This window comes from Archocentrus centrarchus, chromosome 11 (genome assembly GCF_007364275.1).
Source record: "Archocentrus centrarchus isolate MPI-CPG fArcCen1 chromosome 11, fArcCen1, whole genome shotgun sequence".
NCBI lineage: Eukaryota > Metazoa > Chordata > Actinopteri > Cichliformes > Cichlidae > Archocentrus > Archocentrus centrarchus.
In genome coordinates, this window is record NC_044356.1 from 4,021,751 (window position 1) to 4,047,798 (window position 26,048).

Consider the following 26,048-nt stretch of genomic DNA (forward strand, 5'->3'; position numbering starts at 1 on the left):
GTTACTATTAAGCATGATGATGTTGGATTATTATTACTGCTAGACGTTGGTATTTTGGATTTTAATTCAGTTTCTAAAGCACCAAATCACAACAACAGCCACCCTAAGGTGCCTTATATTGTCCATAAAGACCCTACAATTATGCAGCGATAACTACTCTGTATTATTTACTACACTTACTACATGTTTAAGGTTGAACTACATTTTAAATCCTGCTAGTTAGTCTGATCAATAGCAACACATCATATTTTATAAAAATCATATATCAAACATCTCTGCATCTGTCAACTTTTCTTTTGACTTGTTTTCTTTTAAATAAAATGATTGAGTGTGTTGATCCTGTAGATGGAACAGGTAGGAAGCTGAAACACCATATCTGCCCTCAGCTACAGGCTGATACCTGCAACCTGGTATTCTTTTGATACATCATCAGCTCGTTTTGGGTTTTTTCAATGTGTGTGTGTGTGTGTGTGTGTGTGTGTGTGTGTGTGTGTGTGGGTGTGGGTGTGTGTGTGTGTGCGCAGCTTTACTTGTTCTCCAAATTGTCCTGATGTGATTTGAAACATTGGGAAAACTATGAGAAGAACACATGTGGTACACAGTGGGTAGGTAGTATTTGCAAATACCTCATGGTAACGCAGTAATCACAGACCTCTAATGGTGCTTCACATGTTGTAGGAACACAATCAAATACATCAAGACAACATGCAGAACAACACAGCTGATGCCCTGCAGGAAGAAACTGTTTATAAAATAAAAAAAAAAATAAAAGATTATTCCTTTAAAGATCTGAATGTTTCTTCTTTTGTTTACTATTAAGTAACTTCAGGAACAGCAGATATTCTATATGTGCAGCAAACCAGCACTATAAATTCTGCAGTATTACATAGTACGTGTCATGAAATTACCCTCTGAGCTGTTGGCTGAGTCACGCCTGCCAAAGTATATATGTAAGGCGGCTCTCTTGCAGTCAGTCTGGATGTGTTGGTGTTACTGGACTCAGGCTCTGTGCATGATTCTCAGTTGTTAAGGTGAAACACCAAATGAAGGAGTCTTTCTTTTTTCCAGTGAGAGTGGAAACACACATCGACCTGTGCTGCAGTGTTGAGCTTTGCCTGTTTTATTGTCTCCTGAATGAAGCATGCAGCACAGTTCAGGATCATCCACGTGCACAATGACATTTAAAAAAGGCATGTTACCAGTTTTTATTGTGCTTTGGCATGCTCAGCTGTATAACACCTTTAAAATGAAATCAAATGTATAAACATCACAAATATGATTGATTCAGTATGATTACATAGAAATTGTTGTGCTCCAGGTCTTTCTGGCAGCTGATGAGGAACATGATAAATACCTGTGTGAGGTTAGAAAAATAGCTCGGGGTATGATATAAACTGCAGAGAGTTCCATTCCTAAAAATACAGGAGGAGGTCTGGGGAATGAGGATGGAAATATCCTGTTCTGATTTGTGTGGCGACAGTAAGGCTCAAACAACACCCGTTTGCTGCTGTGCATTGTTCCAATAACTGAACTCAGGAAGGAAAATGAGGCAGGGACTAAACAAAAGTGGGAAATGAGGCAGCGAGGAGAAAGTAGTGGTGAAAGATGTTCCTGTTAGTGCCGAGAATTAAAGAGGATGTTGGCTCAAACGGGAAAATGTTCACTAAATGTGCCTCCACGAAGCGCCTGTGCGTTTTCTTCTTGAGTTTTCTTAAAGGTAAAAATTGATAAAGGAAAGTTTGAATAAAGCCACACTTTGTTTTATATATTGGTATTTATCTGTAGACATGCATACAGATAGTAATATCATTATAAACACAACATTATTGCTCACAGATCTCAGAATGAGTTTCATAGACATTCTTTATTAAAGCATTTTTTCTTTCGATATGTTTTATGTGACTTGAAACTGAAACAGGGACAGAAAAGTGTTCCTGTGAAGAAAAAATAAATCTTCCGTTTAATATCAAGCACAGGATAAACGTTTTAGTATTTGCACATTTCTGCAAACAAATTTATCTACAGCAGCGCAGTGTGTCCGTCAGTGACTGTACGACAGAAAGAAAACAGCCCGGTCTTTGGTGTCTGTTATGGACTTTTATTGTGAAAGAAAGGAACCGGAAGTCTTATCGCACACGCGCTGAACTGAGCGGGTTTCCGGTATGTAACGGGACAGAGGTACGGGGTGAGGATGAGATGGATTTATTCCTGCTGCTTCTTTTTTGCTCTGTTTCATCTGCAGGTAAGAAAGTTTTACTGCAGTCTGAACTTTATTAACTGCATTTAGTGCTAATTTTCTGAAATACTGCAGATAAAAACAGCATCAAAAAGTTATCATTTTTATTGCTCCTCTTTTACACTCCGCTGTGTCCCTCTGACTGCAGCTTAAAGGAGAAAATGAACCCTGATAATATTTGTGGATTGTATTTTTCTAATCTTGTTTGTGAGAATTTAAAAGTTGTTTGTTCCTCAGTGAAACACTCGCTGATAAATTACTTCACCGGATCTTCTGGAGTCCCGCACCTCTCCGAGTTTGTGGGCGTTGCAGCGGTTGATGGTGTTGGTGCAGTTTACTGTGACAGCAGCAACAAGATCCTGGAGCAGCGACAGGACTGGGCCCAGAAAGTCTTTGATAATGACCCTCAGCTGCTGCACTGGTACCAACACGAGTGCTTTAAAACTCAGCCAGACGCCTTCAGAGCGCGGATTGTTAGTCTGAAGCAGCAGTTCAACCAAAGCGGAGGTGCAGCGTTGGTTTATGTATCATCCTCAGATATGCATAAGCAGAAATGATGTATAATCATTTTTAAATCATTTGTTAAAGATTTAAAGTTATAAGTTTGTACTTCAAACTTTATTAATGTGAATAAAAAGCATGATTAAACAGTGCATTCACAGAATTCATATATCACAGCTTAATAAGATCAGTGTTTTCTCTCTTCAGGGTTTCACATTTTACAGGCGAGAAGTGGCTGCGAGTGGGACCGAAGCACCAAAGAGGTGAGCGGATTTTTAAAGTACGGCTATGATGGAGAAGACTTTATCGAACTGGATCTGAGGGCACAGAAATGGATCGCAGCGAAACCAGAGGCTAACATTACCAAACAGAGCTGGGACGCTGACGGGAACAGAACACAGCTCAACGTGCTCTTCCTCACTCACACCTGCCGAGAGCGGCTGCAGGTGTTCTTGAAGAGCGGGAACAGCTCCCTGCAGAGGACAGGTAGGAACACACACACACACACACACAGTGGTTGAAATTGTGCGACTCTCTTTCTGATTGAAAATATTACTTTATGAGCTGCATTTGTGTGTTACACTGAGAGCTTGTTAATTCTAAAAGGTGTCTCCTCATGTGTTTTAAGACAGCATCCATCCATTCTCTTCTGCTTATCCTGTTCAGGGTCGCGGGGGGGCTGGAGCCTATCCCAGCTGTCATAGGGCGAGAGGCAGGGTACACCCTGAACAGGTCGCCAGCCTGTCGCAGGGCCAACACAGAGAGACAGACAACCTTTCACACTCTCATTCACACCTATGGGCAGTTTAGAGTAGCCAGTTAACCTAACCCCAGTAAGTGCGTGTGTTTGGACTGTGGGAGGAAACCCACGCAGACACAGGGAGAACATGCAAACTCCACACAGAGAGAGGGAGAATTGAACCCAGACCTTCCAGATGTTATTCTAACTGTGAGGCAGCAGTGCTAACCACTGCGCCACCGTGCTGCCCTTTATTTCATGTCTGGGAAGTTCTTTATGTTTCTACATTAAGTTATGGATATCTGCACATCCTGTGGTGGTTTTATCCTTTTTTTGTAGTTAACTCTGTTATGGCTACTCTGTAAATTATTATATATACATAAATGATAATCAATTAATCAAGGGCTCGAATGCCGACATGCGAACTAATAAAAGGGGCTCTTTGATTAAAGCTGATGAGAACAAAATGCTGCCAATGGAGAAAAGCACCAAGAATACGCAGCGTCTGATCTCAGGTCAGATCACAGGCTACGCAGACAAACTGAGAGCTGTCAGAGGAAGAGACGCACACAGAGCTGAGTGCACGCAGGTGAAATCAGTGAGGGGGGGCAGAAACCAGAAACAGGTGGAGCCCATCAGGAATTCAGAGGTGGAGGACAGTGATGGGAAGTAAAGCCATAGGAGACACACATGCTCCCTTTCCTTATTGCTCAGATTGAGTCCTCTCCTTGGGTCCTAGTCCCTCTACAGAGACTTGAAGACAGAGGAGTCGAAGCAGCAGGCATTTAACATAAGACACCCTCATTTTAATATCAGTTAATATAATTAAAGTTGGCAGGATAAATAGTAGGATTATGTAAATATAGCTATAAATAGTGTAAAAAGGCAGTTGGTCCAGATGACATACCTGTGCAGATATGGAGATGTCCAGGAGAGTGGGCGGTGAAGTTTTTAATCAGAATATTAACTGTGGATGCAAAGGTCTGATTGGGAGTGAGCAGGAAGGACAGGATTAGAAATGAGTCCATCAGAGGAACCGCTCAGGTTGAGCAGTTTGAAGGCAAAGTTATGGAGGTGAGGCTGAGATGGTCTGGATGTGTGCAGAGGAGGGAGATGTCCTGGACAGAGGATGATGAAGCTGCAGGCAGGAGGAGCAGAGAAAGACCTCACAGAGGATTCATGACACAGTGAAGGAGGACCTGCAGAGGGCTGGTGTGACAGAACTGTGCTGACCCCTAAAGGAATAAGTAGAAGGTGCCATAGTTCAGGTTTATTATGTTTCTTTTAGCGCCACCTGCTGGAGGCCTTCAAACTGATGGAGGGATTCACATGTTTGTGGTTGAAGGAGAGTGAAAGTGATGATCTCAGGGTTACAGTTAGCTCCGTCTGCTGTAGTTCAGCCTCGTGCAGCTGCTGACTCTTTGACTCTGTTTGGATTTACAGATTTTTGCTTAATTTTCTGCCACAGTTCCTTTGTTCCTGTCACTGTGATGGTCTGACATGTGCATCACACTGTCAGTGTTTTCCTCCTGATTGACTTTCTTCTTCTTTGTTCTTGTCTCCTTTCCTTACCTGTTTTTCCTTCTTTATCAATATTCCTTCCATACATTCTCACTCCCTCTCCCTCCATTATCTCCCTCCCTCTCTTTCCCACCTCCCCTCTCTCCAGTTCTTCCCTCAGTGTCTCTCCTCCAGAAGTCTCCCTCCTCTCCAATCAGCTGCCACGCTACAAGTTTCTACCCTCACAGAGCCGTGATGTTCTGGAGGAAAGATGGAGAGGAGATCCATGAAGGTGTGGATCTTGGAGAGATCCTCCCCAACAATGATGGGACCTTCCAGATCAGTGCTGATCTGAATGTTTCATCAGTCACACCTGCAGACTGGAGCAGATATGAGTGTGTGTTTCAGCTCTCTGGTGTCGAGGACGCCATCATCACCACACTGAATAAAAGAGTGATCAGAACCAACCGGAGAGGTGAGAGAGACTCCTTCGGTTACTTTTGTTTGCTGATTCTGTGGATTGTCTGAAATGTAATATTTGAATATTTTTCCTGATCTTGTTTGTTTTGTTAGCTTTCACTGATGTTAATATTTTTAAAATTAAGCCTGTTAAGTTTAGATTGTGCAGCCCGACAGAACGTTGGATGTTGAAAATTCTGACCCATAAAAACTGGTTATTAATGTTGCCTTAGAGCTGTGAGATGTTCTACAGCAGTTAAAGTCAGTAATACAAATTTACAGTTAAAGTCAGTAATACAAATGTAGTGCTCTGCTTACCTGAAACAGATGAATGCTGTAAGATGGATGGATTCATATTATAACCTGTTTGATTTTGTTCCTTTTTCCTGAGCAGAGCGGCGCTCCAACCCGGCCGTCCCCGTCATTGTTGTTCTTGTTCTCGTCCTCGTTGCTGCTGCTGGATTTGCTGTTTACAAAAAGAAGAAAGGTGAGAGTCACATGAGCCGACCTCGAGGTTATACTGACTCCCTGCAGGGGGTGGGGGGGAGTCATAGTGTACTAACATCACCAATGAAGGCCGACTGCATCACACTGTCTCTGGAATTTACACACATTCAGTCAGTGAAACAGGTTTCAGTCTGCTAACAAACTAAAGTGATTCTTTGTTTCAGAGCTCTGATCTGTAAATCTTTAACCGAGTTCTTATATGTGAGCCTGAGACAGAAGGCTGAACAGAGGGAGGTGATACACCGGCACGAGCGAGCCGATGTGAAGAAAACTCGCTGTGTTGGACTTCCTTCTTCATACAGACTGAACTCGTGGAATTTAAAATGATTTGTTTCCTTTTCTTTCAGGAAAACACTCGGCCCCACGTGAGTAACTATTTTCACTCTGATCTGTGGATTTAAAGCAGATTGATTCATACTGTAAACGTCCAGGATCAGTGAGACTGACGGTGTTTTGGTCCTTTCAGCTTCTGGCAGCAGCTGTGACGTCTCTGACAGACAGAACAGAGATGGCACATAAACAGGAGTGTTCACACCTGCAGCTACACAGGAGCCGGGACGAGTGTTGCTCTCTGCATTCTTTCTGTTAATATCACTTTATGCTTTGGCGCTTATGGAAGTCATTTCAATTAATTAATTTTATGAATACTAACAATATTTAACCAGTTTTCAGACTTTAATTCATTTTCCTGCTTCGTCGATGAGCCTGTCAGACAGAGCCCTCTCTGCTGCCATAGTAACTGTCCTCTCTGTGTTTGATCGTCACGTTTCAGCTCATGATTGCTCCTCGGTCGAGTCAAAATAAGCTAAACAATAACTGAAGCAGCGAACTATGAAACACTGACACACCTGTCCCAGCATCCACGTTACATTTTTGCTCGTCTTCATGATGACAAATATTCTATTTTTGTAAAGTCAGTGATGAAGAAAGTTTTTTTTCTCATTCTTTCATTTTTATTTTCTTATTATTACTTTTAGTTTGCTTGAATCATTTTTATGCTTTGAAATAATAAATATAGTTTATACTCTTTCTGAAAGAGCTGATTATAAAAATAAGAAAATGAGCACAAATACATAGCAACCTTTTTGAACTGTGATTATTAAAACAGAAAAAAAAACCGCCCCCCCCCCCCCACCTGTTTATTGTAATTCAAACTGAATATCAGCTATTTGATCAACAAACCTGTCGTTTTAACTTTTATAGGAAACCTTTTTTTCTTATGATCTCTCATTATAGAAATATTCAAACTTTTCTTTTCATGCCAGAATGTATGAGTTACATACTCAGCTTGAATTACACAGAGAAATAACAGCAGAGCTTCACCAGCACTGAAATACTCAGTGAAGTATTTGAGGAGCAGCAGACGCCTTCACTCCTCGTCAGAGTCGCCGTCTGTGCCGCGCAGCTCTGCTCTTACCTGCCTCCCCTCCTCCAGGACAGTTCTCCCCCCAGAAATGGGCTCACCCACTCTGCAAAGCTGACACCCCCCACCCCCCCACAAACACACACACACACACACCATGAGCCTGAGATTCATGCATTCAGTAGTAGCCCTTTTGTAAAAGTATATTTGGGCGGGGTTACTCAGTTTAGTTTCGCATGGGTTTGTTGTCAGCGGCCACTTCTTTAGGTACAGGCGCCGTTGTATTCCTGTTTCCCCACTTGGTAACTAAGAATCATAAGTTCTCCATCATCCTGGCTGCTTCTATTGACGTGTGTTCTTTTGAGTCACCTGTAAATAAACTTTGCATTTGAACTCCTCCGTGTCTGCTTCTGAATCCCTGTAGCGCTCACGACAGTTGTAGATGGCACTGACTACCACAGCCCACTGTTGTAGTCAAGACCACCTAACCCGAGACGAGACAAGACCAAGACCAGTGCCTGACGCTACATGACACAATAAAATGTGAAACATGATCAAAATCACTTCTCAAATTGATCTGAAAGATCCACATTGTCATAAAATCACACTCATATTAAACACTCACAGCTCAAATGTAACCATCTTTATTTAATACTCCTGGGTGACTTCCATCATTTATCACAATGTAAAACAATAATTCATAGTTCATCACAATAGTCTTAACTTTTCTCTGCCTTTCATAAACAATGCATAAAGTTATGTTGTTTTTAAACCAACAATCTTTGCAAAAATGTGCGCTATTTCAAAAACCACACAGCTAAATGTGTAAAAATGTCAAAACAATCAGCGACAGTAAGAACTAAAGTTAAAACCACCTCTGAAGCCTAGGCAGTAATCAGTCTTTGTGGATGTGTAGTTACATTTCTCGAGGTGCATGTCAGGTTTGGTTCAGACGATTTTCAGTTATGTACATAGAACCAATACAGAACTCTAAATCAGGCCTTATTAGATCAATTAGTGATAATTTTTGCATATAATCCAGGAAATTTACATTTATATAGCATGTATTTAATGTGCCCCAGAGTGCCATTTCCTTCCACTGTGTTTGCAGAAATCACATAAAAACATACACAACAAAAACATAATCCAGATTCCTCAGCTGCTAAAAGCATTTCCTACATTTGAATATCAGCCACCATGTTGTGAGCATAAACTATCACGTTTTTAATGCAACAATAGGAAGTGGCATCATCTTGCTGGGAACTGTAGTTTTTATTCTTGAAGGCCTCTCATAGCTCTACTGGTGCTGAAAACTAATGTTTGACTATGGCTTTCTGAATACAAGTAGGGCTGCAACTATCAGTTATTTTAGTAATCAAGTATTGTATTTATTACCCAATTAATCAAGTAATTGGATAATAAATAATTTTTCATTTTAACAATTCATCAGCATATTTTAACTTCCATACTGCAGATGTTTGTGTCAAACAAACAGGGTGGATGGAGCAGCTACAAAGTTCTCTGTTCTTCATGTTGCTGAGCAGGTGGTTGATGAAGGACCTCCAGCTGTTTCCCAGTAAAGGTTTTAAGGTGGTTACAGGAACAAGAGCTCCTTTCGCTCCACCTGAGTTCACCGTTGCTGCTTTTCCACCGCCGAGGTGCCGGTGCCGGTGCTCGTGCCAGTACTGGTGCTGGTTTCAATGAACCAGTGAAACGCTTAAAAACGCGCTTCGTGAACTGCTCCTTTACATATGAGTGTGGGAGAACACGCTCCCCTTTCTTGTGCTGCAAATAGGTTTTAGGGTCCAAACCAAACTACTGCAGCATCTGTGTGCAGCACAGAGGGAAACTCAGACAGATTAGAGCAAGACAAGTACGCACTTTACATCAACAAATTTGTGTCGAGGAATTTTAATAATCGAATTGAGTTACTCCAAGAATCATTGCAGCCCTAAGATTAGCATTAAATTTTCAGTTTGTGTATCAAATACATGAAGGTTGGTATTTACCTTTCATGCTGGGATTTTTTTGTTGAATCGGAAGCCTGAAATTTTCCTTTGATCTTAATTTTCTTACTTCTTGCGTTTATACCGGTTGTTATTTTAATTTCTGTAGCCCACGAAATCAAGCGCAAGCGCACACGTGACCATAGTGAGATCAAACGTGCACACTGTGAATGAAACTGTCCGTGCTCTGTGGGAGATTACAAACTGCGTGAAATGATACAGGCGCAAGCAGCGATAATAGCAGCGACGGGGGCGGAGTCTGCGAGGTGCTCCTTTGAGAGGCAGAGGAGCGCAATCTTTGTTGGATTTGAATCAGTACGTTTTGCATCCAATAAATGCAAAGATGTTAACAAATAAATTGGACAATATTCTGGCAATTTAGTGATATTTCCACAGCTGTGGTCTTGAAATAAAATCCCGAGTCCACAATGTCCGAGTCCGTGACAAGACCGAGACCATTAAAAAGCGGTCTCCAGACCAAGACAGATCTCGAGTACTACAACACTACCGCAGCCTGGGAGAAGATCTCCAGCATCTTGCTGCACACATTAAAGGATCTGAGCTTCCTTCCCCTTCCTATACACAGTATCACTGTTGGTCCTCCAGTCCAGTCTGTTTGTCAGGTGAACGCCCAGGTACCTGTAGCTGTCCACTGTTTCCTCCTCGCCCGTGATGTTGATGCAGTTTCATTCCTCCGGAGGTCCACCAGCGTCTCTTTTGTCTTGCTGACATTCAGAAGGAGGTGATCTCTGGACCACTCCACAAAGCTCCTCACCAGCTCCCTGTACTCCGACCCCTGCCCACACTGAATACACCAACCACTCATCAGAGGACTTCTGCAGGTGTTGTACTGGAAACCTGAGGTATACAAGGTTTACAGTACAACATATCAGGACCTAACTGTAGACGTGTTTAGGTGTCATTGTTTTTTATTTGTTAAAGATTATTGCCGTGCGCGTATATGGTAGAAAACATAAATATCCAGTGCGTTTTAAAGCATATATTAGAGCAGTGTTTGAGGTGATGCCCACGCTGCAGCTTTCAGTGGGCAGCGATGTCCGCGCTACCCAACGCTGGAAGAAGTGTCGGAGAGCCGGTGGAAAGACGCTGTTCATGGGAAAGGGGGACATCATCCGCCGGGAATGTGGATCATACAGAGGGCTTCTCTGTGTGGACACCACAGAGGGCGGTGAATAAGCTCGTCACCGGTATGCAGCGATTCCCGCTGCTCACACAGCGCATCTACGTCGGTCACACATCACTGCGCTGTGTGGGAAGCGGGACGCCGCCCTTCACCGGACACATCGGGGTTCAGTGTTTAAACGGGAACACGATCAGCACTTATTCTAACCATAAGTATATGATGAGGACAAAATGTCTTTATTAATGCTGCTTCTTTTTTGTGCTGTTTCATCTGCAGGTAAGAAACCTTTTGTCATGAAGCTGCTGTTAGTTTGACTCTAAAGCTGCTTCAGCCTGAACTTTAACTCAGAACTCAGTGTAAGTGTTTTATTACCCACGGTCCGACAGTGCTTTATTCACCTAGTTGATAATAATCAACTACGGTATAGCAAAGTGTTTGGTCGTTTAATGTATTTACTATCAGGTCATGTGTCAATCACCAATACTTTTCACTTTCATTAAACCGTGAAGCTGCAAGGAGCAGAGGTAGTGAAGGTCGATGAGTTTCACCATCCAAAGCAACGGAGAGGGTGCAGGCAGGATGGAGTGGGTGGAGATGAGTGTCAGGGATCATTTGTGACAGAAAGACAACAGCAAGAGTGAAAGAGAACGTTTACAAGATCTGCTGTGATGCATGTCTGGCAAAAAAGACAGGAGGCCAAGCTGGAGGCGGCAGAGTTTATATATATATATATATATATATATATATATATATATATATATATATATATATATATATATATATATTTCATTGGGAGCAAGCAGAACAGGATCAGAAGGATAGTTCAGGTCGAGCAGAGGCGAGGCTGAGATAGTTTGGACACGTGCAGAGAAGGGATTGTGGGTATCCGGGACAAAGGATGATGGATGATCACCAGCTCTTATTTCACCCTGAGTCCCTTGAAGTTGAAGATTGTGATTCTCTGGTCGCCACATGGCTACAAAGCATTTCCAGTTTGTAAGCAGATATCATTTCATATCAGACTTGCCAGTTAAAGAAGTTGATGATGGTAGTTTGTTATCATTTAAAGTTGCTGCTGTGCCAAAAACATGCAGATAAACAAATTTGGTTTCATATCTTTATCACAATAAAATAAGACAAATGTTTTTGTGCTTTTCATCATTAATCACACTTTCAGTCTTCTTCTTAAATGACAATGTATTTACCATACTGAATATATCATCTTTCTGATCATATTAGTTTTATTCACTTAAAGTTACCCTCATTATAAACACTGTTTGTTTTGCAGTGAAACACTCACTGACATGTATGGTCATTGGATCTTCTGGACTCCCAAACATCTCAGAATTTGTGCGTGTAACGGTGGTTGATGGCATTAACGTGGATTACTGTGACAGCAGCAACAAGAGAATAGAACCAAGACAGGACTGGATGAAAAACATGATCGATGATAACCCTGTCATCTTGAAGTGGCACACTCAGCAGTGTTTTGAGACTGTGCCAAACTTCTTCAGAGCCTGGATCAGAAGTTTGAAGCAGCAGTTCAACCAAAATGGAGGTGCAGTATTTTCTATTATATGTGTCAGAGCATTATAAATGAGACAGAATTCAATTCAATTCAGTTCAGTTCAATTCAGTTCAATTCAATTCAATTCAATTCAATTCAGTTCAATTCAATTCAATTCAATTTTATTTATATAGCGCCAAATCACAACAAACGGTCGCCTCAAGGTGCTTTGTATTGTGGGTAAAGACCCTACAATAATACAGAGAAACCCCAACAGTCAAAACGACCCCCTATGAGCAGCACTTGGTGACAGTGGGAAGGAAAAACTCCCTTTAACAGGAAGAAACCTCCAGCAGAACCAGGCTCAGGGAGTGGGGGTCATCTGCTCTGACCAGAGAAAAGACATGCTGTGGAAGAGAGCCAGAGATTACAATTAATGACAATTAATGATTAAATGCAGAGTGGAGTATACACAAAGTAAATAAGGTGAATGAAAAGAAGAAGCAGTGCATTATGGGAACTCCCCAGCAGACTAGGCCTATAGCAGCATAACTAAGGGAGGGTTCAGGGTCACCTGATCCAGCCCTAACTATAAGCTTGATCATAAAGGAAAGTTTTATGCCTAATCTTAAAAATAGAGAGGGTGTCTGTCTCCCGAATCCAAGCTGGAAGCTGGTTCCACAGAAGAGGGGCCTGAAAGCTGAAGGCTCTGCCTCCCATTCTATTCTTAAGTATCCTAGGAACCACAAGTAAGCCAGCAGTCTGAGAGTGAAGTGCTCTGTTGGGGTGATATGGTACTGTGAGGTCTTTGAGATAAGATGGTGTCTGATTATTCAAGACCTTGTAGGTGAGGAGAAGGATTTTAAATTCTATTCTAGATTTAACAGGGAGCCAATGAAGAGAAGCCAATATGGGAGAAATCTGCTCTCTCTTTCTAGTCCCTGTCAGTACTCTAGCTGCAGCATTTTGGATCAGCTGAAGGCTTTTCAGGGAGCTTTTAGGACAGCCTGATAATAATGAATTACAATAATCCAGCCTAGAAGTAATAAATGCATGAATTAGCTTTTCAGCATCACTCTGAGAAAGGATGTTTCTAATTTTAGAAATATTGCGCAAATGCAAAAAAGCGGTCCTACATATTTGTTTAATATGTGCATTGAAGGACATATCCTGGTCAAAAATGACTCCAAGATTTCTCAGTGTTACTGGAGGCCAAAGTAATACCATCCAGAGTAAGTATCTGGTTAGACACCATGTTTCTAAGATTTGTGGGGCCGAGAACAAGAATTTCAGTTTGATCTGAATTTAGAAGCAGGACGTTAGAGGTCATCCAGGCATTAATATCTTTAAGACATTCCTGCAGTTTAACTAATTGATGTGTGTCATCTGGCTTCATTGATAGGTAAAGCTGAGTATCATCTGCATAACAATGAAAATTGATGCAGTGCTTTCTAATAATACTGCCTAAGGGAAGCATGTATAATGTAAATAAAATTGGTCCTAGCACAGAACCCTGTGGAACTCCATAATTAACCTTAGTGTGTGAAGAAGACTCCCCATTTACATGAACAAATTGGAGTCTATTAGATAAATATGACTCAAACCACTGCAGTGCAGTACCTTTAATACCTATAGTATGCTCTAATCTCTGTAATAAAATGTTATGGTCAACAGTATCAAAAGCTGCACTGAGGTCCAACAGGACAAGTACAGAGATGAGTCCACTGTCAGAGGCTGTAAGAAGATCATTTGTAACCTTCACTAATGCTGTTTCTGTACTGTGATGAATTCTGAAACCTGACTGAAACTCTTCAAATAAACCGTTCCTCTGCAGATGATCAGTTAGCTGTTTTACAACTACTCTTTCAAGAATCTTTGAGAGAAAAGGAAGGTTGGAGATTGGCCTATAATTAGCTAAGACAGCTGGGTCAGTGATGGCTTTTTAAGCAGAGGTTTAATTACAGCCACCTTGAAGGTCTGTGGTACATAGCCAACTAATAAAGACTGATTGATCATTTTTAAGATTGAAGCATCAATAATTGGAAAGACTTCTTTGAACAGTCTAGTAGGAATGGGATCTAACAAACATGTTGCTGGTTTGGAGGAAGTAACTATTGAAGTTAACTCTGAAAGATCAACTGGAGCAAAAGAGTCTAAACAAATACCAGCAGTGCTGAAAGCAGCCGAACATGAAGAATAATCTTTAAGATGGTTATGAATAATTTTTTCTCTAATGTCTAAAATTTTATTTGTAAAGAAATCCATGAAGTCACTACTAGTTAACGTGAAAGGAAGACTCGGCTCTACAGAGCTCTGACTCTTTGTCAGCCTGGCTACAGTGCTGAAAACAAACCTGGGGTTGTTCTTATTCTCTTCAATTAATGATGAATAGTAAGATGTCCTAGCTTTACGGAGGGCTTTTTTATAGAGCAACAAACTCTTTTTCCAGGCTAAATGAGCATCTTCTAATTTAGTGAGACGCCATTCCCTCTCCAGCTTTCGGGTTATCTGCTTTAAGCTGTGCGTTTGTGAATTATACCACGGAGTCAGGCACTTCTGATTTGAAGCTTTCCTTTTCAGAGGAGCCACAGTATCCAAAGTTATACGCACTGAGGATGTAAAACTATTATCGAGATAATCGACCTCACTGGGAGCAGAGTTTAGGTAGCTGTTCTGCACTGTGTTGGCACTGAAGAGCATAACAATGAAGGAATTAGATCCTTAAACTTAGTTACAGCACTTTCAGAAAGACTTCTACTGTAATAAAACTTATTCCCCACTGCTGTGTAATCCATCCATCCATCCATCCATTCGCTTCCGCTTATCCTGGTCAGGGTCGCGGGGGGGGCTGGAGCCTATCCCAGCTGTCATAGGGCGAGAGGCAGGGTACACCCTGAACAGGTCGCCAGCCTGTTGCAGGGCCAACACAGAGAGACGAACAACCTTTCACACTCACACTCACATTCACACCTATGGGCAATTTAGATTAGCCAATCAACCTAACCCCAGTAAGTGCATGTCTTTGGAATGTGGGAGGAAACCGGAGTACCCGGAGGAAACCCACGCAAGCACGGGGAGAACATGCAAACTCCACACAGAGAGAGGGAGAGGCCTGGGCCAAGGTGGAATCGAACCCAGGCCTTCCAGATGGTATTCTATCTGTGAGGCAACAGTGCTAACCACTGTGCCACCGTGCTGCCCTGCTGTGTAATCCATTAAAGTAAATGTAAATGTTACTAAGAAATGATCAGACAGGAGGGGGCTTTCAGGGAATACTGTTAAGTCTTCAGTTTCTATGCCATATGTCAGGACAAGATCCAGAGTATGATTAAAGTGGTGGGTGGGCTCCTTTACATTTTGAGAGAAGCCAATTGAATCTAACAATAGATTAAATGCAGTGTTGAGGCTGTCATTCTCAGCATCTACATGGATGTTAAAATCACCCACTATAATTATTTTATCTGAACTGAGCACTAAATCAGATAAAAAGTCTGAGAAATCAGACAGAAACTCTGAGTAAGGACCAGGTGGACGATAGATAATAACAAATAAAACAGGTTTTTGATTTTCCCAATTAGGATGGACAAGACTAAGAGTCAGGCTTTCAAAACAATGAAAACTTTGTCTGGGTCTTTGATTAATTAATAAGCTGGAATTGAAGATTGCAGCTACTCCTCCTCCTCGACCTGTGCTTCGAGCATTCTGACAGTTACTGTGACTCGGGGGTGTTGATTCATTTAAACTAACATCTTCATCCTGCTGTAACCAGGTTTCTGTAAGACAGAATAAATCAATATGTTGATCAATTATTAAATCATTTACTAATAGGGACTTGGAAGAGAGAGACCTAATGTTTAACAATCCACATTTAATTGTTTTATTTTTGGTGCAGTTGATGAAGCTGTATTATTTATTGTTTTTGAATTTTTATGCTTAAATAGCTTTTTGCTGATTTTAGCTTTGGTTTTTGGTGGTCTGGGAGCAGGCACCGACTCTATGGGGATGGGGTTTTGGGGGGATGGCAGGAGGAGAGAAGCTGCAGAGAGGCGTGTAAGACAGCATGTCTTTTGTCCTGTCTCTCTACCCTTAGCCCCAACCGGTCCCAGCAGATGACTGCCCCTCCCTGGTTCTTCTGCGAGGTTTATTTCTTTTAAAAGGGAGTTTTTCCTTCCCACTGTCACCAAATGCTTGCTCATCGTGGGTCGTGATGACTGTTGGGTTTTCTCTGTATTATTGTAGGGTTTTTACCTTACAATACAAAGCACCTTGAGGTGACTGTTTGTTGTGATTTGGCACTATATGAATTGAATTGAATTGAATTGAGTAAAATTGTTGAGGCCAGGAATCAACAAACCTTATGTGGCACGAGAGGAACAACACACACACATACTGTGTGCTATCATAGCCACCTAAACAACACACCTAAAGCTGAAATGAGTGAACACACTGCGCCAGGGGAAGAAATTCAGACATCGACAGCCTCACAGGCTACCATGTTAGATTTATTTGCTAGGCGAGGAGGTGGTTTGGATTTGAAAAGACTGACACTGATCAAAAGACGGCAGTTTGCAGACCTTGTAAGAAAGCGGATAGCTCGACAACTAACCTGTTCCATCATCAATCAGCGAGTGTGAGGAATATGAAAAGTTTCAGGAACCCGCTGTCCAAGACAAACCTAAATCAGCTACGGTGTGTGGCAAAACACACAATCAGCAAACTTTAGCCCCCCCCGTGACCACGATTAGTGGGATGAAGAGGAAGATAATGAATGAATGGATCTTAATATCCTTTAAGCTAAAGTAGGTACGTTACAATCACTGCATCATAACCTAGCAACATGTTTGGATCCTCGATAATACGCTGAAGCAGTCTATCAGTGTAGTTTCTGTGATTTATTTTGCATTAATGTAGGGAGAATCCCCCTGGACAGCCTCTTTTTCATTTTCTTCCATATGGAGCGATTGCTTCTGAAAAACTCGCCAAAGTTAACGTGTCAAAAACACTGATTTAAGTCTTATATTTTATTAGCTCGCACTTCTTTTATAAACACATTTTTAAATAATGTAAAATATTATTATCGTTATCAACAATATTTCTTTTTGTCAATTTTGCACAACCTTAGTAAGAAGCTAAAGTTACATACTGATCAACCAGCTACAATCAGCAATCCATGGAGAGAAGGCTTCTGAGAGCGTACAGGCACTTTCCACAAAAGCAGAAGCAGCATCAGTCAGCAACAATGTTACCAATTCAGACCACTGCAGCAACCACACAAACATGACTTCTCTACCTGTGACAGTTATGGAAGTCAGGTGGGCGGAAACCTGGAAGTGTACAGAAAAAGGAGAGCTGCTCAGATAGCAGCTGCTGTTTAATGTGACCACATAAAGCAATGAGCCACCAAACAGCAATTAGCAATGCAACACTCTACAAAACACTCAGTTTGCTACACGTAGTACTGTGAACATCCCTTAAAATCATGATAAAACAAAACATTTATGTGATTCTCAACACTTTTGGTCTCACATTAAAAATTTCGTTTTATTTTGCCTTTAAAAAAAAAATTATACCTCAACAGTTTTTCTGCGCCGACTCCTGGATTGAATCTGTTTTTGTCTCTGAATCATGAGCACAACACAAACCTTGGAGAAAAGCAGTGCATCGCACAATGTATAATGTTAATATCGTTTTTTCCTTCTTCAGGTGTCCACATTTTACAGATGATAGAAGGCTGCGAGTGGGATGAAAACACCGGAGAGGTGACCGGCTTTTTACGGTTTGGTTATAACAGAGAGGACTTTCTTGAATTTGATCTGAAGACACTGACGTGGATCGCACTGAAACCAGAGGCTGACATCATCAAACAAAGATGGGACGCTGAGAGGAGCAGAAATAATCGCAATCATTACTTCCTCACTACGATTTATCCAGACTGGCTGAATATGTCTTTATACTATGGGAAAAGCTCCCTGCAGAGAACAGGTAGAGTCGTGTGACTACTGCATTTTCATGCATGCAGTAGTGTTTATTTTGTGTTGCATTGTAGTCCTAAAAATTATCTTCTTATTTCTGAAAAAGAAAATGGGAAAATGTTCAGACTGATTTTGTATTTAACGATTCAGAATGTCACTCTGAGAGAGGCTGGATCCACACGCTCCACCACGAAGTGTTACTGGGAAACTGCAGTTTGACATTTTGGTCAGTGAGAACTTCAGGCTCAAAGAAGGAGAAGTAAAAATTAACAGTGAATTTTTTGGTCATTCACAGAGTTTCAGCAAACACGTCCAGGTGACCAGCACACTGCCACAGCATCAATATCACAGCAGAGACCATGTTCTCCATTCATTTATTTGTACATATGTCTATTTCCTTTAAAGCAGCATTATTGCATACTTGTAGACGGTGAGATGACCAAATCTGGCTCGCAAGCTGCACAGGTGATATCAGTGGACACTCATGCCTGTGAAGAAACTAATGCTGCACAGGGTGTGTTTACATTTCTGAACCTCGATCATGTGACTGTAAACTTGGAGCCAGTGTTCAAATGAGTCCATGTGTGGGAGAATGCAGCCAGGTGGGATGCTTATCCAGCACACTTGGAATCTTAAACTGGTGAACAGCAGGTTCTTTCTGACTGGATATTTTTTATTATGGAAAACCCGATCATTAGCAGAATCAGAGATGGGTGGGGAGAAACTGGGCTCCCTGCTAGCACATTGCTAAAAACAAAAGTGGCACTAGCTGCAACACGATGACCAATATCAGCAGTTCTGGAAGTTGACAGCTCTCCCATTGCCTGTGTTGGAGAGTCACACCTAAAGCTGGACTCAGAGCCGGAGTCTGAGCGAGCTTCACCAACGCGCTCTCTTTGGCATTGGGGGGGGCAGACGGTGGGATATCACTTTTCTCCCAGGAGAAGCTGTTACAGCCCAGGGCCCCGATATGGGTGTCCTGCATTGCAGTGAGTGGTTGTCTGTCTCTCTGTGACAGACTGGTGACCTCTCCAGGGTGTACCCTTCCTCTGATCCTGTGGTGGCTGGGACAGCTCCAGCCCCCCTAAAAAGGATAAGCTGAAGAGAATGGATAGATGGATCCTCAGGTGATGTTCGGAGTGAGACGGTCACCTGGCCCTGTGCTTCCCTTTGCCAACAGCATTCCAACCATCGGCAGGCTCAGTGTGAGGTGTAGAGCTAGCTAGCGCCTTAGGTTTAGCTCCCAGGATAATTCAAGGACCTTAATCCAAATCTGGGGCAACCTCTGGAATGGTGCACCAAGGTCTTTTCTACAGAAATTACATGTTTTATTTTCTAGAATAAAGTTGTCTCTAATTTTTTACTTACAAAAATGTATATCATTGTTTTTTACACTTTTAAAAATGGGGCACATTTACTCAGAGTATTTTTATCTGAATACATTTATACACAGTTAATTTTACATGAGTAAAAGTCACAGACAGCAGGTCAACTGATTTAGTGAAGCATCTTTTTTTGACAGACTGCTCTTGTAGCTCATCGGTGTCTTTTAATGATTTTTGGTAAATCTTCAGTCTTTCTTTTAGCAATTAGAAGGATTTATTTGAATGTTTGTGGTTGAAATAAAATGCTTTACGTGAACTTAACTATGACTCTTCATTCAGTACATTTAAATAAAGTCAGAAATTTTAGTGTATTCAGTATTTAGTGACCATGTCTCAGTGTGTTTGGGGTTATATTAAGCTTAAAGTATGCTTTATGGGGCTGCTAAAAAAGCTGCTAACTCTTTCCCACCTCCCCTCTCTCCAGCTCTTCCCTCAGTGTCTCTCCTCCAGAAGTCTCCCTCCTCTCCAATCAGCTGCCACGCTACAGGTTTCTATCCTCACAGAGCCGTGATGTTCTGGAGGAAAGATGGAGAGGAGATCCATGAAGACATGGATCCAGGAGAGATCCTCCCCAACCATGATGGGACCTTCCAGATCAGTGCTGATCTGAATGTTTCATCAGTCACACCTGAAGACTGGAGCAGGTACGAGTGTGTGTTTCAGCTCTCTGAGGACGCCATCATCACCAAACTGAATGAAACAGTGATCAGGACCAACCAGAGAGGTGAGAGAGACTCATTCATTCATTTTGTTGCTGATTCTGTGGATTGTCTATACTGTGATAGTTGAATGTTTACATGTTTGTTAACAATATTACACCTACCAGTCTGATTCATACCAAATTTAAATGAAAGATGACCAGTGACCCCGAGATCACCTAATTAAATTTTTGTCATAATTGGATCAGAGGTCAGAGGTCAATTTGCATTAAAAGTGAAACTGATCCGATCCAGATTTCTGATTTCCTGATTTTAATGTGGGAAAGTCTGTTTACATTTCATTTACATGAAAGTTATTTTTTTAAACCATGGACACTCTGTGCTGTGTCAGTGGTTCAGTGTTTGAGAGTGACATGTTTGTGAGACGGACAACGTTCAGCTAAACCGTCTGTGGGGGGCGGAGCTTGTTGTGCTCGGCCTGGCTTGCTGTGTTTGCAGTCCAGGAAGAAGAGCCGTTACTGTGGGAATAACTCATGGAGATCCTAATAAAGATGGAAAAATCGAATTCACATTTTGTATAAAATAAAAATCGTGTGTTTTCCCGTCCAGATTTTTTGAGCTATTAATATCGTTAATATTCTTAATAAAATTCTTTTGCAGTTTCATTTTTTGACCTGACAGCGAGCTCTAATACATAAAAACACTGTTTTGTATGTTAGTTATTGCCTTATAACTGATGAGACGTCACTGATTGATTTTAGTTTTATTGTGAGATACACCGCGCTCCTGTAAAGATTTAAAAGGAAAAAATATAATTTTAGTGCATCTGTGTATGAGAAACATGCAGCATAGATGAACGGCTACAGGATGGATGTTTTTACTAACTCTGCAGTCTTTCTTTTAGCTGATGGATGGATTTATATGAACTGAACCCAAGACTCTTCACTCAGTACATAAAAAGTTCAAAGTTTCAGTTTATTCAGTATTTAGTGATCATATCTCAGTGTGTTTGAGGTTATATTGAGTGTAAAGTTCACCCTGACACGGTCTTAGGCAGCTGCTACAGGAGCTGGTGGCTCTTTCACTTGAATGGCTCGCTCTGTTTAGACTTACAGATTTACGTTTGCTTTGATTTTCACATCTTTGAGTTTCCTCCACAGTTATTTTGGTACTGTGATGTTTTCATCAACACGTTCTCTACACTTGCCTCATTTTCCACGAGTTTCTTTTTCTCCTTGCTGACTTCCTTCTTGTTCGTTCTTGTTTCCTTTCCTTGCCTGTTTTTCCTTTCTCACCTTTACTTCTTTCACCTATTCTCACTCCACTGTCTCCACTCCCTCTCTTTCCCGTCTCTCTCCAGTTCTTCCCTCAGTGTCTCTCCTCCAGAAGTCTCCCTCCTCTCCAATCAGCTGCCACGCTGCAGGTTTCTACCCTCACAGAGCCGTGATGTTCTGGAGGAAAGATGGAGAGGAGATCCATGAAGGTGTGGATCCAGGAGAGATCCTCCCCAACCATGATGGGACCTTCCAGATGAGTGTCGATCTGAAACTCTCATCAGTCACACCTGCAGACTGGAGCAGGTACGAGTGTGTGTTTGAGCTCTCTGAGGACGCCATCATCACCAAACTGAATGAAACAGTGATCAGGACCAACCGGAGAGGTGAGAGAGACTCAGTTGTGGATTGTCTATACTGTGATATTTGAATGTTTACCTGGAGGGGGGGGTTGCTATGTTTGTTTGTCTGCTTCTTGGTTAACATAGGTGGGGTTTAAAAGGTAGTAATTTTAGTGCATCTGCTCTGTGTAAGTAAACTCCGCAGCATGGGTGAATGTATTATAACTATAACCTGATTATATTATATTATAACCGGAGTCATCTGCTCATCTTATTTGTTTTTTCATTTTTTTTTTGTTGAGCAGAAAAATCCTTGAATGCGTTCATCCCCATCATTGCTGTTCTTCTTGTCCTCATCCTCTTTGCTGCTGATGGATTTAATGTTTACAAAAAGAAAGGTGAGAGATTCAAATGAGCTACGAAGCAACATTAGCCGGCTAACGAGCTCAAAGTCAGAGTTGATAAAGTTAGTGGTTCTTTTTTCTCCTGGCTGGGAGCAGGTGATGTTCAGCTGGCAGTGCCAGTTTTTCACTGATTCTTTTATTTGCAGCAGGTTTTAAGTTCATCACAGATTCTCCCCCAGGGGAAAAGTTTTAATTATGCAGGATGTTAAACTTTATCAGACTGTGCATCACATTGTCTCTGGACTTTCCATGGATTCAGTCAGTGATGCAGAAACTGTATAAATGTTGTTATATCTGATTCTCCTTCAAACTGCTGCCGCTGCAGAGACAAGAAAAATAAATCAGAGTTAATCAGATTTGTTTCCCTCTGACCTGCTGACAGACTAAAGGGGCTCCTGTGCTCGGCTGTGGGGTCTTGGATGGTTCAGTGCTCTGAGCTGCAGCCGTCACAGAGATTTAACTCCAATTAAAATGTTTGTTTTAATGATCTCTGCAGAAATTCACCAGATTAATGATTAACTGCAGCATTCATTTCTTGTTTTATTTGCAACAGTGTTGCAATTTACTGTTATAATTTTTATGTTTATCATCTTTTAAGGTCTCAGACTGGAACATGTGGTACTCAGAGGGATCATTTTCTGTAGAGAAGAAGTTAAATGATGTGAAATGTGTGTTTTGATGTGCACAGAGGCTGATACAGAAAGCCTGGCTGTGTATATACTCTACTCCTCTAATACTCTCTCATACTGTAATATACTCCATCTGATCAAAACTGAACTGATCTGGAATTTTAAAGTTGTTTGTTTCCTTTTTATTTCAGGAAAACACTTTGCACCTTGTAAGTAAACTGCTTTTATGTTACTCAGATTTGTTGATTTAAGAAAGGGTTGTACTGTAAACAAAAGCAGTCGAGCATCAGTGGAGTAACTGTGTGTTTGGACCCTCACAGCTTCTGGCAACACCTCTGAGACTGACTCTGAGAGACTGACTGGAGACGCCACATAAACAAGACTACACACACCTCAGTTTATCATGTGAAGAGTGAAGAAGACTGTTGGTCATTTTATTATTTTATTAATATCAGTTCTTACAGTTCTGTATTTTTCGGATGTGATGTGTGTGATTGTTCAGTCGTTACTGAAAGCAACAAACCTGAATCTGCTCTTACTCATTAGGTACTAAACTGGAGTTGTGGGTACTTAAAAACGCCATTTCCGTTTAACTGATTTCTTTTATGAATACTAACAAGACTTTTCTGCCCTCCTGAAGGCTGATCCATTAACTCTTCATCCCTCTGCAGCATCTGGAAATCTGGGTTACATGTATCACATCCTTACCTGTAAAACAGGAACTTTTTTTCCTCCAACATCAGATCATTGAAAACATCGTACAGTCAGAAGTTTAGGCAGCTTGTTTGATTGTGCGATGTTTATGATGATTTTTCAAAATGTGACCGGTGATGTCAGGAGACACAGTTCCTGTAGCTGTACCTTTAGTTCACACTGAACTGGTTTTAAATACTGTGTAAAGGAAGCTATTTATAAAAGCTATGAAACTACAGTCCCTGATTTCAGTGGAACATTTTAAAAGGTTATATTAACTCCAACTGCATTTGCACATGTTTTTAATTTATGAATGTGTCTTTGTATTTTTATTATTGTGTGTCTGTCCTCAGTATATTCGTCCCAGCTGATCTGATGATCTTCTGGGTCGTCTTAATGATGACAAGATTTTTTTTTTCATCTCTTTTGTGTTTTTTGGTTTATTATAATTCTTTTTTCTTAGTATTTTGCAACTAAGATTTAAGAAAAGTGCTTAATAAATAAGGAAAATGGGGAAAGAGGAATATTTCATACTCTATATTTTATCTGAGGCTTTATTAAAAAAATAAGCAAATAAGTTATTGTGCATTTGTGCCTTATTTGACCTGTGTTCACCTTTATTAAAAAGAAAAAACACACACACACACACACACACACACACACACACACACACACACACACACACACACACACACACACACACACACACACACACACACACTCCCTTAGCTTCCATCCCTTTAATGTTATTTAAGCTGAAATGTCATGTGACACTGATCAATAAACTTGTTTGCTTTAAACAAATTTGATTTTGGTGTCAATGCTTTCTTTTACTTGTTTGGTAAGAATGTATCAATTATATATTCATTATCTCATTTTTTTGATTAACCAATGATACCAGTGCTTTATTCCGATCTTTTAGATAACTAGGGATATCCACTCTGGAATCTTGACAATACTAAGTCTTATTATACAGATGGATTTAATCTGTTGCTCTAAAAGCAGGCCAAAAGTGCTGGAAATGTAGTTATGCCAGTCAGAAAAGAAAAAAAATTCACATTAATTAAAACATGATGAACAAAGATGTCAAATAAATCGATAAATTGCAGAGCTAAACAAAAAATAAAACAGTATTAGAAGGGAACGTAAATCTCTCATACCCCAAATTTTCAATGTGCCGATACTGTCATACTCCATCATAAATTACTAGATCACAAAGCTCAGTTCAATTTTAGCACCAAATCACCGTCACCTCATGGTGTTTTGTATTGTGGGTAAAGACCCTAAAATAATACAGAGAAAACCCAACAGTCTAAACGACCCCCTATGAGCAGCACTTGGTGACAGTGGGAAGGAAAAACTCCCTTTAACAGGAAGAAACCTGCATCAGAACCAGGCTCAGGGAGGGGGGGTCATCTGCTGAGGGGGGGGGGGGGGGCAGAGATGAATAATAACTAATGATTAAATGCAGAGTGGAGTATACACAAAGTAAATAAGGTGAATGAGAAACAGTGCATTATGGGAACCCCCCAGCAGCCTAGGCCTATAGCAGCATAACTAAGGGAGGGTTCAGGGTCACCTGATCCAGCCCTAACTATAAGCTTTATCATAAAGGAAAGTTTTAAGCCTAATCTTAAAAATAGAGAGGGTGTCTGTCTCCTGAATCCAAGCTGGGAGCTGGTTCCACAGAAGAGGCGCCTGAAAGCTGAAGGCTCTGCCTCCCATTCTACTCTTAAGTATCCTAGGAACCACAAGTAAGCCAGCAGTCTGAGAGAGAAGTGCTCTGTTGGGGTGATATGGTACTATGAGGTCTTTGAGATAAGATGGGGCCTGATTATTCAAGACCTTGTAGGTGAGGAGAAGAATTTTAAATTCTATTCTAGATTTAACAGGGAGCCAATGAAGAGAAGCCAATATGGGAGAAATCTGCTCTCTCTTTCTAGTCCCTGTCAGTACTCTAGCTGCAGCATTTTGGATCAGCTGAAGGCTTTTCAGGGAGCTTTTAGGACAGCCTGATAATAATGAATTACAATAGTCCAGCCTAGAAGTAATAAATGCATGAATTAGTTTTTCAGCATCACTCTGAGAAAGGATGTTTCTAATTTTAGAAATATTGCACAAATGTGAAAAAGCGGTCCTACATATTTGTTTAATATGTGCATTGAAGGACATATCCTGGTCAAAAATGACCACCTGATGAAGCCAGCAGGACCACATCATCCACAAAGAGCAGAGATGAGATCTGAGGCCACCAAGGAAGAAGCCTTCTGCGATATGACTACGCCTAGAAATTCTGTCCATTAAAATTATGAACAGAATTGGTGTCAAAGGGCAGCCAACACCCACAGGAAACAAGTCCGACTTATTGCTGGCAATACAGACCAAGCTCTCACTGCAGTTGTACAGAGACTGACACCCCATACAGCACCTCACACAGGACACCCAGAGGGTCAAATACCTTCTCTAAGTCCATAAAACATCTGTGCAGGTTTCTATGATACTTTGACAATAAAAAGGTCAGTTATACTTAAGTAATTAAAACCAAAAGTAACAAAAGTGATGGTAAAAAAAACTATTTTACCTCAATATTGTGGAGAAGAAAATGATCTTTTGGGGGTTACTAAAAATATCCCTGTATACAATAGCCAGTGTGTTTAAGCCAGCTGTCATCAAACAATGGAAAGTCAGACTCAGTCAGCCTGCAGGGATTTTCCTCTGGAGTCCCAGAG

At 41.1% G+C, this 26,048-nt stretch overlaps 2 protein-coding genes across 3 annotated transcripts; both read left to right on the forward strand.

The window, feature by feature from the left end:
* Positions 1–2,137: 2,137 nt before the first annotated feature.
* LOC115787814 (major histocompatibility complex class I-related gene protein-like) lies at positions 2,138–7,698 on the forward strand. Of its 2 annotated transcripts, XM_030740545.1 has the most exons (7): positions 2,138–2,242; positions 2,474–2,743; positions 2,945–3,223; positions 5,146–5,451; positions 5,830–5,922; positions 6,290–6,307; positions 6,409–7,698. In XM_030740545.1, the coding sequence occupies exons 1-7, from the start codon at positions 2,197–2,199 to the stop codon at positions 6,459–6,461; spliced, it is 1,065 nt and encodes a 354-aa protein (XP_030596405.1). In that variant the 5' UTR covers positions 2,138–2,196; the 3' UTR covers positions 6,462–7,698. The 2 variants fall into 2 exon arrangements, with proteins under 2 accessions (XP_030596405.1, XP_030596406.1); XM_030740546.1 differs by lacking the exon at positions 6,290–6,307.
* A 2,922-nt stretch (positions 7,699–10,620) lies between these two features.
* Positions 10,621–23,026, forward strand: LOC115787842 (major histocompatibility complex class I-related gene protein-like). The gene is made up of 8 exons (XM_030740591.1): positions 10,621–10,731; positions 11,744–12,013; positions 17,666–17,944; positions 19,744–20,043; positions 21,339–21,638; positions 21,899–21,991; positions 22,818–22,835; positions 22,947–23,026. Exons 1-8 carry the CDS (start codon positions 10,686–10,688, stop codon positions 23,000–23,002), a joined length of 1,362 nt encoding a protein of 453 aa, XP_030596451.1. The 5' UTR covers positions 10,621–10,685; the 3' UTR covers positions 23,003–23,026.
* Positions 23,027–26,048: the final 3,022 nt, after the last annotated feature.

Bases quoted from the DNA above. Each gene is read 5' to 3' on its own strand.
- LOC115787814 (XM_030740545.1), top strand. From the start codon at position 2,197: ATGGATTTATTCCTGCTGCTTCTTTTTTGCTCTGTTTCATCTGCAG. The intron at 3,224-5,145 runs GTAGGAACACAC...CCCTCTCTCCAG, and splicing joins CAGCTCCCTGCAGAGGACAG to TTCTTCCCTCAGTGTCTCTC. The intron at 5,452-5,829 runs GTGAGAGAGACT...TTTCCTGAGCAG, and splicing joins GATCAGAACCAACCGGAGAG to AGCGGCGCTCCAACCCGGCC.
- LOC115787842 (XM_030740591.1), top strand. From the start codon at position 10,686: ATGTCTTTATTAATGCTGCTTCTTTTTTGTGCTGTTTCATCTGCAG. The intron at 10,732-11,743 runs GTAAGAAACCTT...TTTGTTTTGCAG, and splicing joins TTGTGCTGTTTCATCTGCAG to TGAAACACTCACTGACATGT. The intron at 12,014-17,665 runs GTGCAGTATTTT...TTCCTTCTTCAG, and splicing joins GCAGTTCAACCAAAATGGAG to GTGTCCACATTTTACAGATG.